General features: G+C 46.1%; 2 protein-coding genes across 4 annotated transcripts; one reads left to right on the top strand and one right to left on the bottom strand.

Moving 5' to 3' along the window:
* The first annotated feature begins 1,078 nt into the window (after positions 1-1,078).
* Positions 1,079-4,142, top strand: RPL36A (ribosomal protein L36a). Its single transcript, XM_020963467.2, is given in 6 exon segments — positions 1,079-1,252; positions 1,254-1,298; positions 2,011-2,116; positions 2,328-2,395; positions 2,669-2,791; positions 3,246-4,142. Coding segments are annotated over 6 exon segments (498 nt in total). The 5' UTR covers positions 1,079-1,117; the 3' UTR covers positions 3,267-4,142.
* A 454-nt stretch (positions 4,143-4,596) lies between these two features.
* GLA (galactosidase alpha) lies at positions 4,597-12,375 on the bottom strand. 3 transcript variants are annotated; one of them, XM_020963394.2, is made up of 7 exons: positions 11,929-12,373; positions 9,874-10,048; positions 8,647-8,824; positions 6,942-7,033; positions 6,040-6,201; positions 5,427-5,624; positions 4,597-5,019 (listed from the first exon to the last, which is right to left on the bottom strand). In XM_020963394.2, the coding sequence occupies exons 1-7, from the start codon at positions 12,165-12,167 to the stop codon at positions 4,735-4,737; spliced, it is 1,329 nt and encodes a 442-aa protein (XP_020819053.1). In that variant the 5' UTR covers positions 12,168-12,373; the 3' UTR covers positions 4,597-4,734. The 3 variants fall into 3 exon arrangements, with proteins under 3 accessions (XP_020819053.1, XP_020819054.1, XP_078003972.1); XM_020963395.2 differs by having other exon boundaries at positions 12,220-12,371; XM_078147846.1 differs by lacking the exon at positions 5,427-5,624 and having other exon boundaries at positions 11,929-12,375.
* Between the last annotated feature and the right edge of the window lie 1,401 nt (positions 12,376-13,776).

Below are 13,776 nucleotides of genomic sequence, written 5' to 3'. Positions count from 1 at the left end.
TCATTTGGTTGGCTCAACATAGCATTTTGCACTTCAGAATAATGTCTTGTAGTAGTAGTAATTATCCCCCACCCTAGTGGAAAGAAAACTGGAATTGGTGTCAGAGAGCCTGGGTTCAGGCTCTGCTACTTCCTACCTATGTGATCTTGAGCAAGTTTGTTTGAGCTCCCTGGGTCTCAGATTCCTTTTCTGTAAAATGCATTTTGACTAGACGATCTCTAAGGCCCCTTCCAGCTCTGCATTTAGTCCCTAGGACCCTATGTATTTTGATGCCTCCTCATGCCATAGAGGGCACTGGGGCTTTGTCAGCACAGCATCTCCAAGCTGCAAATCACAATCAAGCTCTGACAAGCCTTACCAAGTTGGAAAGGCTTTGAGTGTGTGGCAAATGATGGACTGTGTGTATTATAATAGTGATGAGAATTTGCAAGAAGGGCAGCTGGTGGGCCTGCAGTCAGGAAGACCAGACTTCAAATCTGGCCTCAGACACTTCCTAGATGTGTGACCCTGGGCAAGTCACTTCACTGCGTTTGCCTCAGTTTCCTCACCTGTTAAATAAGCTGGAGAAGGAAATAGCAAACCTCTCCAGTATCTCTGCCAAGAAAATCCAAAATGGAGTCACTGAAATGACTGACCAGCAACAGGAAGACCCTTATGCTATGGGAGAGGCACAGTTTTTCTTGGAGAAGAGTTCTGAGACAGTAGTTTCCTCAACTGTAAAACCAGGGATCTCTAGAATCCTTTCAATTGGACTTAGGGTCAGAGGGCCTGGTCTTTACTAGCTCTGTGACTTTGGACAAGTGCTTTTCTTTCTGTGGGCCTTAGTTTCCTCACTTGTCATAGGAGGGGGTTGATCATGGTTTAGAGCTGGAAGGGAACTTAGAGAAGTCATGCAAAAACATCACTTCCTAAAGATCTAGTCTTATCTAAACGCTGTTAAAGCGTCTCTCTTGCGAGGCCCCCGGGTGGGGGAGGTGGGAGAAGGGGCGGGGCGAGGGCGAGGAGGCGGGGCGAAGGAGAGGGGGCGGGCCAGGGGAAAAGGAACGAGGCCACTCCTACTAAACAGTACGCATAAGGGGCGGGCCTCTCGTGCAGCTCCTCCCTCCGACGTCAGGGCATGCGCGTGAGCTACCTTCTCAGGCAAGCCACAGTCTTCGGCTGTCATCCTTCGAAGCCAGTCGTTTCCTGTAGCTCGTCGTCGTCCTCGGCCGAGCGTTCGCTTATGAGCGCTCGGCCGAGGGATCCCAGCGGCCCTTGTCATCAGAGAAGCCCAGTTGGAAGCTCAGCGCTGCCCTTCGGTGAGTCCCCAGCGCCGTCTGCCCCGCACATTCCTGTTGCCCTTTTGTCTCCTCAGCCTTTGTCTCCTCACCTGTCATGGCGTTCTGCGCAATGCAGAACCGCAATTTCGACCTCGGCCGCCAGAGGGCGGCATGGCGCAGTCCCCCTCTCTCCCCCCTCCCCGTTTGGACTCGTAGGGCGTCTCCCGTGAGGCCATGCGGCCCGCAGCCTTTTTATACCTCCACTTCCGGCCACGTCACCTTTTTTTCGGGTGACGACGCTGCGGCAGCCATGGTGGGCGTCTAGGGGGGCGCGGGAATCTGATTTAATCTTACCTCGTGCGCGTCCGCCTGGAGGTCCGCTGGGCCACAGCGGAGCTTCGCACACCCGAGGAGCCTGTTCTTGCTGGGAAGCGCTCGAGGATGGGCTCGCCCTGGCTCCAGCGGGGGGTGGTGGGCAAGAACAAAGGAAACATGGCTGCTGCCGGGGTTGGGGGGGGGTCGGGGGTGGGATGGGTGGGATGGGTGTGGCCGTGGCCGTGGCCGGCCTTCTGGCTGGACCCGGCCTACCGAGGGCTGAGCCGGGCAGCCAGGGCCCAGGCTGGGGGGTGGAGACTAGAGGAGGAGGGTGCGAACCGAAGGCTCGCGGTGACTCGCAAGCTCTGGCCGCTAGTGGGCGCTCTCCTTATAAGGCATTGGTGAAGTCTTTGACACGCTTTATATTTTTTTCTAGGTGAACCTCCCTAAAACCCGCAGAACTTTTTGCAAAAAGTGCGGCAAGCACCAGCCTCACAAAGTGACGCAGTACGAGAAAGGCAAAGAGTCCCTGCACTCTCAGGGTAAGAGCAGTGGTCACTGCTGGGGAGAATGAGGGACCCTTCTGTTTTGACAGGTGGAAATGCTAATAGAAGAATCTATGCTTTAGATACTAGTATTCTTGCCTAAAAAAGCAGCTTAGTAAAGAAAGAAGTTATCCAAGTAGATGTTCATACCTCCTGTGGCTTGCAGTATGGACTTACTTGTTTAGTAAGTTCTCTTTACTTTTCCTAGGAAATAGGCGATACAATCGGAAGCAGAGTGGCTATGGTGGTCAAACAAAACCAATTTTCCGGAAAAAGGTGAGCATCACATAGGGCAGAACTAGCCCTTAGTTCCCCTGCTAAGGAAAAAGGGAATCTCACATATCTCAGCAACCGAACCGTTGATCCTTATAGACATCCTCATGGTGCCTGTTGTTTTAATCTTGGAGCAGTCCACCGTTTGTGGCAAAGCCTCTGCTTCTAGTGGTACTCTTGACATGATATAGGTAAAGCTTTTGAAGAGAGCTGGTTTGTGTACCATGGTTTTCTTTATGACAGAAAGGTTTAATTAAATCTAATCTTTGTTTCTAGGCAAAGACCACAAAAAAGATTGTACTGAGGCTTGAATGTGTGGAACCCAACTGCAGGTCTAAGAGGATGCTTGCCATTAAGAGGTGTAAGCATTTTGAACCGGGAGGAGATAAGAAGAGAAAGGTATGTATGTGATTGGGAATTTAAGCTGTTGTATGTATTTTCCTTTAACTTGCAGCCTTATTTGGGTAGAGAAGCTGTGTGTTAACCTGTAAAACCTTACCATTGGGGAATCATTTGTTCTTGTGGGGTGAGGGATCATTTGGTATACAAACAAATGGAGGTTTTAAAATCTGTAATACCCTGAGGTGTGGAATAGTGCTAGGCATGGCACCTCAGAGACCTGAGTTCAAATGCTGAATATTTAATAACAGTACCCTAGGTACAGGCACTTATACCATTTACCTCAAGTAACTCCCTAGGACTTAACAGACCTTCATTGGTGGATGGCCTATTCCTATAAACAGCTTTTCTCAGCTATTCCAAAACATTGGAGTTTCCAGAGTCCATGCTTGGTTTGGGCATCAGCAGCATTCTTAAATTATATACTAATCTGTTTTCTTCTGTTCTATTACAGGGCCAAGTGATCCAGTTCTGAATTTCATTGTTTTCGTCTTAATAGGAAGCCATTCCATTTCATTCCTTGGTTTTGTGTTTTCTGTCTTGGAGAGGAAGAGGCTTGAGTAAAACCAAGTCTCATAGTATGTGAAGCTTTTCCCCTCACGTAGGAAAAGTTCTTGAGGATGTGGCTGAATGTTGTAACTTTAATCATCTACTTAATGAGATTTGTGTGTTATGGAGAGAAAGCCCAGCTGGACATTGGGGGGGGGGGCTAGGGTCCTTGGTTATTAGTACTATGGCTAAAATAGTTACTGATAGCCTGGATTCCCAGGCAAATTAGGGATACAAAGTAATAAAGATAGGGATAGCTAGCCCCAATTTTATAGGCTTTCAGCAAATCCAATTCATCACCTTCAGGGATTGCCCGGTTTTCAAAACATTAATGAAGTGGTTTCCTGTATCTCTTTGGGTTGTTAGGATTCTTTGTGGAGAACTAATGATTGAATTGCTTGGTCATTAAAGGGATGACCTAGTAATTGAAAACTCATTGGTACCTTGTTTTCAAAGTATCAGTCAAGTGACTTCCCATATCTATTTGGGTTGAATTAATCCTCTATGGAGAACTAATAGCGATTGAAATAATCTGATCGTTAAAGGGATGGCCTATTAATTGAAAACTGATACTATGTGTAGGGGTAGATGGGAATGACAGCTGGTTAAGACTTGGAACAGTAAAGAATGGAGGTCATTGTTGCTTTATTTTACATCGTTTTTTGTATTACACAAATCCATATTAGGCTTTAAGCCCTCCTGAGGGCAGAATGTTTGTCCGTGTCGATCTTTGTATCTTGGCATGGTGCTAGCACCGTGCCTTTCACACTAAAGGTGCTTAATAAATGTTGAGTCTTCCTAATAGTGTTTGCCAGACTCTTTTTGCTGAGAGGGAACTAACTATACTTTGGGGGTTGGGGGAGAGAAAGAAGGTCACATCACCTTGAGAGTCTACATTTTATATCCTAAACATGTGCTAGGCTTTCCCTTCCTAGATATTTCTCATAGCCATTAAGATGATTTAGTGGCCGGGTCATCCTTGGGAAAACAGCATTTGTACAGTACTTTCAACAACTCCCCCATACCTACCCTGGGGGTAGTTGGATTGGAAATCACACATTTAGACCTTAGAACTGGGATGCTGCTCTAGATTTATATTTGGGGAGGGGTGGGTGGGAGGTTAGTTACAAATCATTAAAAGGATCATAAGTGGCCTAGAGGGAACTTTTTAAGGAGTGAAATAGTTTAATGCCTAGCAGCAGATGAAGGGAGCCCGTACTTCATTGTTGTGCCAAAAGGGAAGAAATCATAAAAGATGATTTTAAAATGATGTTATAAATTACAAGTTGTCTGACAGTAATGGAAATTAATTCATCAGAAGTGACATTATTGAAACGGAATCATCCAAGTCATTAGCAGTGGTGTAGCTGGAAACAAAGTTATCCCTGGTGGTATTAATGGAAGCTTTTGTGTTGCTGGAAAGTCTGTAGCTTCAGTAGGACCGTGCCTGTGGGGTTTACTCGAACCTTCAATTGAGATGTCCATTCGTAAAGTCCCAGCTCTTCTTTAACAGGAAGGATTCGTGTGATGAGGCAGGCTGGGGTACACCCTAGTCCCCCACCCAGGGCAGCAGTGGAAAAGGCATAATTCTGAGGTCCCCCAATCTCTTTCTGGTTAAACACAGCCACGGCCCAGGCTAAATTTGACAGGGGCCGTTCCCATACTTCAAAGTCCTCGTCCTAGAAAAACCGAGACAGTTTCAGCATTAGTAGGCAATTACTCATAGCCATAAACAGTCCTATGGTGTTTGCAGTAGAAGCTGTAGCCTGGAAATTATGCCAGATCAATGGCCACCTTATCTAGCTCTGAAGCTGTCAAAACAAGTTTGACACGTCATTAATTGGGATTCTAAAGGTCAGCAATTGCTATTCAATATGTGCAGATGAGGGCCAAAGAGAAAAGCCATTGTCTAGGGCAGGGCATGAGTGTAGTGCCATTGCTTTTATAAAATGCATATCTCTAATATCTGTAAAATGAATGGATTTCTCATTTAGTGACAACCTTGAAAAACAGTGTCAGTGGAAGTGCCCTTTCTGAAATTCCTTGTGTCCCATTTTCTCCCATGGGTCACCATCTTGCTAGGTACCTTCCTCAGCCGGTAGCCCTGCTTGCCCAAAGGATCCTGGTTGATTGCAATCACATCTGCATTCTGCAGCAGGGACTTGGATTGGGGACTGATGTGTCGGAGGTCATTAGACATAAAGAGCGGGGCTGCCATGATAGCCCAGAGCACCATCTGAGTTACCTGTTGATCCCAGCTGAGTCCAAAGTTGCCAATCACTAACTGAGACAAAAATGTTATATAAATAAGTTAAAACCATGTCTGATTCTTGGTGAGACTGATGGGGTGGAAAAGCAGTGTTCAGCTGAGGCATGACACAGACTGGAATCACTTAAAGCTTCCACTTGGTGTGACTGTTTTTGGTAGGGGTTAGCCTACATGGATCACCTACGGATCCCTCCAGATCTGAGATCCTGTGACTCTAGCACCATGTGAAGTCATATGCCGCCCACATCCCTCAGTATTTGTGATGAGAGCACTTTGTTAACCCCAGGATGCCACACAACTCAGTTATGCTCAAAGTACTCCATGTAGTAACTTCCATTCCTCAGGTCATAAAAAGGCCCTGCTGAAGGAGTCATGGTTTCGCCAGTTTGGGCTGTCTGGCCAGCTTCTCCCAATGCTCTCATGTGCTTACCATGTCAGGATCATTCCATCCCCCTGGTCCAGCAGCAGGTACAAGGCTCTCTTGCTTAGAAGCAGTCCAGGCCAGAATACTCTTCACACTACTCCAGGAATCGAAGATATCACCATAGTTCCTCCAGTGGTTACAGTACTGTCTAATTTCTGTGTAATTGGGCTAGGAGGCCAATACAATTTAATTAATGATTCTTGAGCAAAGTATGATTGGGGTGCAGGTACGGGGGGAATGTGCAGGAGAGGGAAAAGAAGACAATAATCCCAGTCCTTATATTAGCAAACGGATTTGAACTCTCTCTATTCTAGAGTAACAGAGTGATAGCAGGGAGGTCATGTGACTATTGTGTAGCAGGAGGATTCAGCTTTTTGCTTTCAATAACTCCTACCATCATAATGGCCAAGCCTGGGATACCAGGTCTAGACTAGGATTCCACTCAATTTTGGGCAAGACTGCCCATTGGTGGCTAAAGAGTTCCAGTTTATAACTTTCAGCTACCTCATGCTTTTGGCCTTATTGACAACTACCACTTGCTTAATCAAGCTTGGCCAGGGTGAAATTAGGGCCATGATTAGACACAGGCCCTTCTCAGGGCAGCCAGGGGTCTTACCTCATTCTAATACACTTTAAATAAGATGAGTACCTTGGAACTTACAAGGGAGAGCTGAGTAGCTCCTGTTTGTGCCGTGAGCAGCACCCAGCCAGGCTAAATATGTAAGTGGGGAAGTTATAAGTGAGGTCCAGCAGCACGCCCACCAAGAGTCAAGCTTTCTGCCACGACTAGCCTAAGAGCATCTTAACAGAAACAAGCAGTCAGGGGGATGATATACAAAGGAGGCATCTGGAAGAACTGGAGATGCTATTAGTCAAGTCCATGACAAGACTCCTGGAAGCTGGCTTACCTCCTGGAAGGGCCTCATATACAGGGGCCACTCACAGGAATACAGAATGCTCCGGCCAGTTTTGTTGAGGGCAAAGGACATATACTTATAGCCTGCAAAAGAAAAGAATTGGTAAAAGGCAGAAAAGGCTACTTCTCAACTTGGATGGATCCCATCAAGGGGGAATTCCCAGACAAAAGAGGCTCGCTAAAGGTTCCTTGGTCAGATTTGGGAGCATCTGCAAGCAGAAGCAGGAGAAAGCCTGGGACCTGACCTATTTCTAAATAGCTTCTCCTGACTGAGCAGCAGCGTAAATTAGAGGAGGAAGTAAGGAAAACTATTTCTAGTAACTCGAATTCACATAGTGCTTTAAGGTTGAAAAGTGCTTTACAAATATGGTCTCATCTAATCTTCACCAGAGCCCTGGGGGAAGTGCTCCATTTTACTCCATTATTATCTCCATTTTACAGTTAACTGGGGCAGACTGAGGTGAAATAACTTACCCAGGGTCACCTAGCTAGTAAGTGTCAGGAGGCTGGATTTAAACACAAATCTTCCTAACTTCAGGTCCAGCATTCTACCCACCGTGCCACCAGAAAATTCAGAGGATGCTACAGGACTAATAGAGTTGGAAACATCCATAGAGATCCAATCCAATCCATTCATTTTATAGTGGCAGATGTTAAGTGGCTTGCCCTCGGGTCACCCAGGTTGTAAGGAGCAGAGCTGGCATTTGAACCAGGTCATGTGGGTCCAAATCCAGTCTTCTCATCATTGGAGCACATCACCTCAACTTCTTTTTTTTTTTCTTTACTCCTGTGATCATTTGGTGTCCTCTACCTTTCCCTTTCTTCTGTGAAGGGATAGTGATTCAAAATTAGTGATAGCAGGGGAGAGGAATATTAAGAAGAGGCAGGGTCATATGGCACACAGGTGTCAAGCACATATATGACCTACAACACTGAGTGGGACCCCTACCAGATTAAAATGTGGGCAATATTTAACAAAATAAATAAAAAATACAATAGAACATAGATAATGTTAGTATGTGGTTTTCTAAGTCACTATGTATGGTTTAGGGTTTCTATCTGAGTTTGACACTACTGGGGTAGTGGATAGTGCTGAACTTGGGAGTCAAGATCAGGATATAAATCCTGCCTCTGACACTCACCACGTGACATGGAGCCAGCCATGCTGGTTAACCCCTGCACCTAGTGTAATTCTCCAAGACAGAGTTCCAGCTCTGCTTCAGGGAAGGAAGTTTCCTTCCTTCCAAACTAATCTAAACACACACAGAACTATTCCTCTCTGCCTGCCCCCTAAAAATCCCCAAACAAAACCAAAAAACAGCCTCCCACCCCCCAAAACCACCTCAAATGAAAATGACTGAGTATTAGCCACTCCTCCTGTCTACTGCTTCAGGACTTCTTTCCAGTGAGAATGGGAACTGTTGAGTCATTAAACTATTTCCAGTTTGCTAATATTTCACAAACCAACACTTTTGTCTGCCAGGGCACATCGAAGCTTGGGTAAGTCCAATGTACCTGGAGGTGAGCAGTGCTCAGCAAGGATTTGTTGAATGAAGGGGACAAGAGACTCTGAGATATGAAGGATAAAAACAAGAGCTGAGGTAGGGGTGGGGGAAGTACGTGAGGCTCTGAATATACCCAAGCTCTCTTGGTTGCAAGGTATCTGACTTCAGTGGAATCTCTGAGCCCGAGCGTACCTTCTACCAAACTTTCCAGGTCTTTAGAGTTACAGCCATCAAATTTCAGCAGGTCCACTCCCCAGTCAGCAAAGGTTTTGGCATCGATATCATAGTACCCATAGCTGCCTGGGTACCCAGCACAGGTGAGAGTTCCTACATCTTGATAAATACCTAGCTTCAGTCCCTTGGAATGTACCTGGAAGACAGACAGACAGACACACACACACACACAACACACACACCATAGAAAGCAATGAAGGGAAAGACTGAAAAAAAGAGAGCCTTGTGCCTTAGGTGTGAATAGACAGAACCTATCAGTGGCCTCCTCTACCTTTTCCCTTTCCTTTAGGTCTGTTCCTCTAAGGCAAAGGTGTGGCCCGAAACATTCCTGAGTATGGCTGAAGCAGAGTAAAATGTAATCAACAAATATTTAACAAAATAAATACAAATACAATAAAACATAGATAATGTTAATTTGAGGTTTTCTTTTCTTTTCTTTTTTGGTGAGGGCAATTGGGGTTAAATGACTTGCCCAGAGTCACACGGCTAGTAAGTGTTATGCGTGTGAGGTTGGATGTGAACTCAGGTCCTCCTGACTCTAGGGCTGGTGCGCCACCTAGCTGCCCCTAATTTGAGGTTTTCTAAGTCAACATGCAATCATAAGGATACTTAGATAGCGTTTAGTAGCCCCTGTTGCTTTATGAGTTTCACACCATTGATCTAATGTGCCTTAGCTGAATTGTGGGATTTGTCCCGAAACAATTTTAGCCAGGTGAAACCAAAGTTATTTAGCTCGCTACTAGATTAATAGCAAAGAAAAAAATCACTAACAAGTATATCTTTGCCTTGAAAAATATCCTGGAGATGAATCTCTTTTTCTAACATTCTATAATTAAGAGTATATTTCCAAATCTACAATCTGTACTATCAGTAGTATATCTACAAAACATTGATAAGGAAATACTTGTAAATAAATGTCAAAGATCAAGGTCCTTTTTCCTGTTGACAAATAGAGTGCTTTCAGCAAAGGCTAGCTTTTCCAAGATTGTTATAAAACTGCTATCTTTGATGGAATGAGGATTCCATCTGATAAACTCTTCTCTGTGATCAGATGACAGCAGCATCTACATTTTCTGGGTATTTCACAGTGTCACAAGAATTCTTTTGCAACACGCTTTTTTTTTTTTAAACCAATAAAATACAATCTCCTTGAATGGGAGGCAGGCTTCTTATCTATGAACTTACATAGTTTGCCAGGTGACGGATTCCACTGGGGAAGCGTTTGGGGTCTGCCTTGAGCCTACCATTCTCATCTCGTTTGGAGGCCAACCAACAGTCATCGATGCAGACATACTCATAGCCCACATCCTTCCAGCCTTCTGATACCATGAGGTCAGCCATCTGCATGAAGAGTTGTTCACTGAGGGAGAAAAATCAGAGTTAGCACGACAGCCAATGGCAATCAGGAATACCTTTACAGAAGGTATTGGCACCTTCTTCCACCCCAGATAACAGAAAGGCCAACACTGAACAAGAAACTTAATGGGCGCTAGGACAGTCAGCACAAATTCATTTGCCATAACGACTAGAACCTGAGGGCAGTTACTGCTGCCATGTACCACAAAGAGACTTCTGGAATTATTTCTCTACAGATGATGATCTGCCCTAGGACAGTTGCCTCTGTAGGTTTGTTTTCGCAGAGATGAGATCTGACTTCCTTAGTGAGCACAGTACATACTGATCTGTTTGTTGTATAAGTGGCCCCACAAGAAAAGATAAGCTACATTTACATAGCTCATTAAGGCTTGTAAAACATTTTACATACATCATCTCATTTAACTCTAACAACCCTGTGGGTCGAAAACAGAGGTAATATTATCTCCATTTTACAGATGTAGAAACTGAGACAGAAAAAAGTGAAATGATTTAGCTGTGGTAACACAGCTAGTGTCAGATTGGAATTTGAACCCAGGTCTTCCAGGTTCCACCTGTTATTTACTGGGCCAGGCTGTTTCTCAATCTTATGAGTTGGCTAACCCTTAGCTAAGTCACTTGCTTTCCCCGGCCCTCAAGTTGTTCCTCTCTAAAATGAGGGTTGTACCGGTTTATAGGATGCATGACCTAGAAGGGCCCTCTGAAGTCAGCTGGTCCATTGCCCTCATTCATCTGTTAAACACCTACACTGTGCTAAGCTCTAGGATATAAAGACAAAAAGGAACCATCACCTAAGCCTCAAAAGCAGCTAACATTTTACTGGAGGAAAGCAACATGGGATCCTTGGATCACCGATTTAGAGCTGAAGCAACTTTGGAGCCCAAACTCCTCATTTTACAGATGAAGAAACTGAGGCCTAGAAAGGTTAAGTGACTTGTCCAAGGTTACTCTGATCGTCACAGACAGAGCTGGGATTTGAACTGAGGTCCTGACTCTATCTCCAGCATTCTTTCCATGTACCACACTGTCTCCCACTACACACAGGTAATTAAGTATAAAATATCTGCAATGTAATTTCTGGAGGAGGGAATCAGGATAATCTTCTGTGAACTGAGCTTTGAAGGAAATCGGGGATTGTGTGAGGCAGAGGTGAGGAGGGAGGGCATTACACAGGCCAGTTTGGTTGGAGTCATCACTGTGCAATGAGCCTGGAGTCGCACTGTGAAGAGTTTGAAACTTCAAACAGAGGAATTTTGATTTTACCTTGGACTCTCTTGGCAGGAGAGTGATGGGAAAATCATTCTGGCAGCAATGTGGAAGCTGGATTGGAATGGGAAGAAACCTGAGGCTATCATCCGGGTAAGGGGTAACAAAGGTCTGAATTCGGATGATGAATGTGCAACAAGAGGGCAGGGGGACGAAAGGCAGAGGTGGTACAGAAACGACAAGAGGTGGCAAATGACAGGATGTGGACTGTGGGGTTGGAAGGGTGAGGGAAAGAGGGGAGACTGACTCCAAGCTTGAGTCTGGGGCACTGGTGCCCTCCAAAGAAATAGGGAAGTTAGGAAGGAAAACATTTTTGTTTTGTCTAGGGGCTTTGAGGGGAAGGGGCGGGGAAGGAGAGTGTTAAGATTTTAGAAGAGGAAACTACACTTTAAGGTTCCTTTTTCCTTGTCTATCAAATGAAGTCCCCAAATGGCCCCAAAGGCCTCTGAGACCCCTCCAAGTTCTGAAACTATGATCCCTCTCGGAACCTCAGCGACCTCGTCTGTCACATTGGCCGGGAAGACCCCTGACACCCCTCCAATGTCAGGAGCTTGATGGCCCCTGGCTGGACCTCTGGGGCCGGCCCTGTCCATTACCTACCTGATGCAGTTCTCCGGGTCTTCAACGCAGTCCACGTTACAAGTGAAGCGCTCCCAGTGCAGCCAGCCCATAGTCGGGGTCAGGGCCAGCCCGTTGTCCAGGGCAGTGACCCCGGGCACGTCCACCAGAGTCAGGACCAGGGCCAGGCTCAGGGCCAGGCTCGGGCTCAGGCCCCCGAAGGCAAACGCCCGGCCCCGCTCCTGACTGAGCTCGTTCGCCCTCGATCTGCCCATTTTCATTCGGACCCCGAACCCACAACTCAAACTCCGCGGTCCTATGCTCCCGGCTCACCTGGGTTAAATGGAGGAAAGGACCAATCAGCACTTGAGACACGGCGGGCCTCCGCCTATCAGCGGTTATTCCTGGGATGGTGGGCGGGAGGCTCTCGGGAAGGATTACCAGCAAAACCCAGGGCCATTGCCGGTCATGTGGCCGAGGGAGGGCGCTCACATGACGCAGGGTTCATGTGACGGGAAGCTGGTGCTGGGTTCTGGTCGGGATCTTATCGCGATCTTATCGCAGTCCGCCTCGGGCCTGAGGAGAGCCGAGGGGGACGACGGGAGCGCGGGAACCTGAGAGTGGTGGGGCGGGGCGGGACCCGGCTGCTAAGCGACGGGCCTCAGAACTGTATGGGCCTGGGCGGGCCACGCGGGCCCCCCAATCCGGCGCCTTGCTTCGGTGGGCCTCAGTCTCCCCTTCTCCATTGTTTTTATTTACTTGTCAAAAGTTTTCCCAATTACGTTTTTCAATTTTAATTTTTAGTTTTAGTTACGAATTCTCTCCCTCCACCCCTCCCCCACCCATTGAGAAGGCAAGAAATACTATCCGTATTCTACATACGAAGTCATGGAAAATGTATTTCCTCCTCAGCCATGAGAACTTCCACGGCTGGGCCCTTTGGATGGAGGCTGCCTCCGCTGTGTTTTGTTTTGTTTTGTTTTTTAATTTGTTAATTAAGAAGAGAGATAGACTGCTTTTGCCCTGGACCGCCTCGGAGCTTCTTCCTGCTTTCTTCTGAGTATTCTTTTAACACTTTTCTGTTCTTTTTTTTCCATCCCTCAGTGCCTCTCCCCTCTCTTTGGGTGGCTCTCTCTTCTCTTCTCTCCTTTTGGGCACTGCACCAAACATGTTGAGAAAGGATTTAATAAAAGGGTCTATTAAAAAGACTTAACAATATAATGATGATATTGGGATATTGTAAACCACAAAGTACTATATAAATGCTAGTTATTATTATTACTGCTCCTGATTCCAAGGCCAGCCCTCTATCGTCTGCACTTCTATCCTCTACTTCACAACTAATGGATTCATTAGTTCAGTCATCTTCAGTGGACACCCCATTTGGGGTTTTCTTGGTAAAGATACTGGAGTGATTTGCCATTTCCTTCTCCAGCTCATTTTACAGATGAGGAAACTAAGGCAGAATGAAATGACTTGCCCAAGGTCACACAGCTAGTTAACTGTCAGATCACACTTGAACTCAGGGAGAGGAGTCTTCCTGACTCCAGGCCCAGAACTCTGTCTACTGCACCCCTCGATCCGTCCTATCTTAGGGGCCAGAAGGGTTTTCAGTTAGCTGTTGCTTTACTTTTCATTCATCCTACAAACACTTAACAATCTCCTAAGGGCAGGGCACTGAAGGTATTTGTTTACTTCACGGGTACACGTCTCTGATCCAATTAGACTAGTTTACCTCTTTTCCACTCTCCAAAGCAAAGCTTAATTTTATCTCTGTGCCTTTATCATGCTTTTTCTCTCTCCCTCCTTCTCCCCTCTCCCCCAAGAAAGAAACTAAACAACCTGGAATGCCCCTATTCTTCCCCACTATCTATTTAAATGCTATCCAAC

Source organism: Phascolarctos cinereus, unplaced genomic scaffold (assembly GCF_003287225.1).
Source record: "Phascolarctos cinereus isolate Bilbo 61053 unplaced genomic scaffold, phaCin_HiC Scaffold_8;HRSCAF=390, whole genome shotgun sequence".
Lineage (NCBI taxonomy): Eukaryota > Metazoa > Chordata > Mammalia > Diprotodontia > Phascolarctidae > Phascolarctos > Phascolarctos cinereus.
Note: the sequence above shows the minus strand (reverse complement) of the source record. Positions and strands in the feature narration are given on the sequence as shown.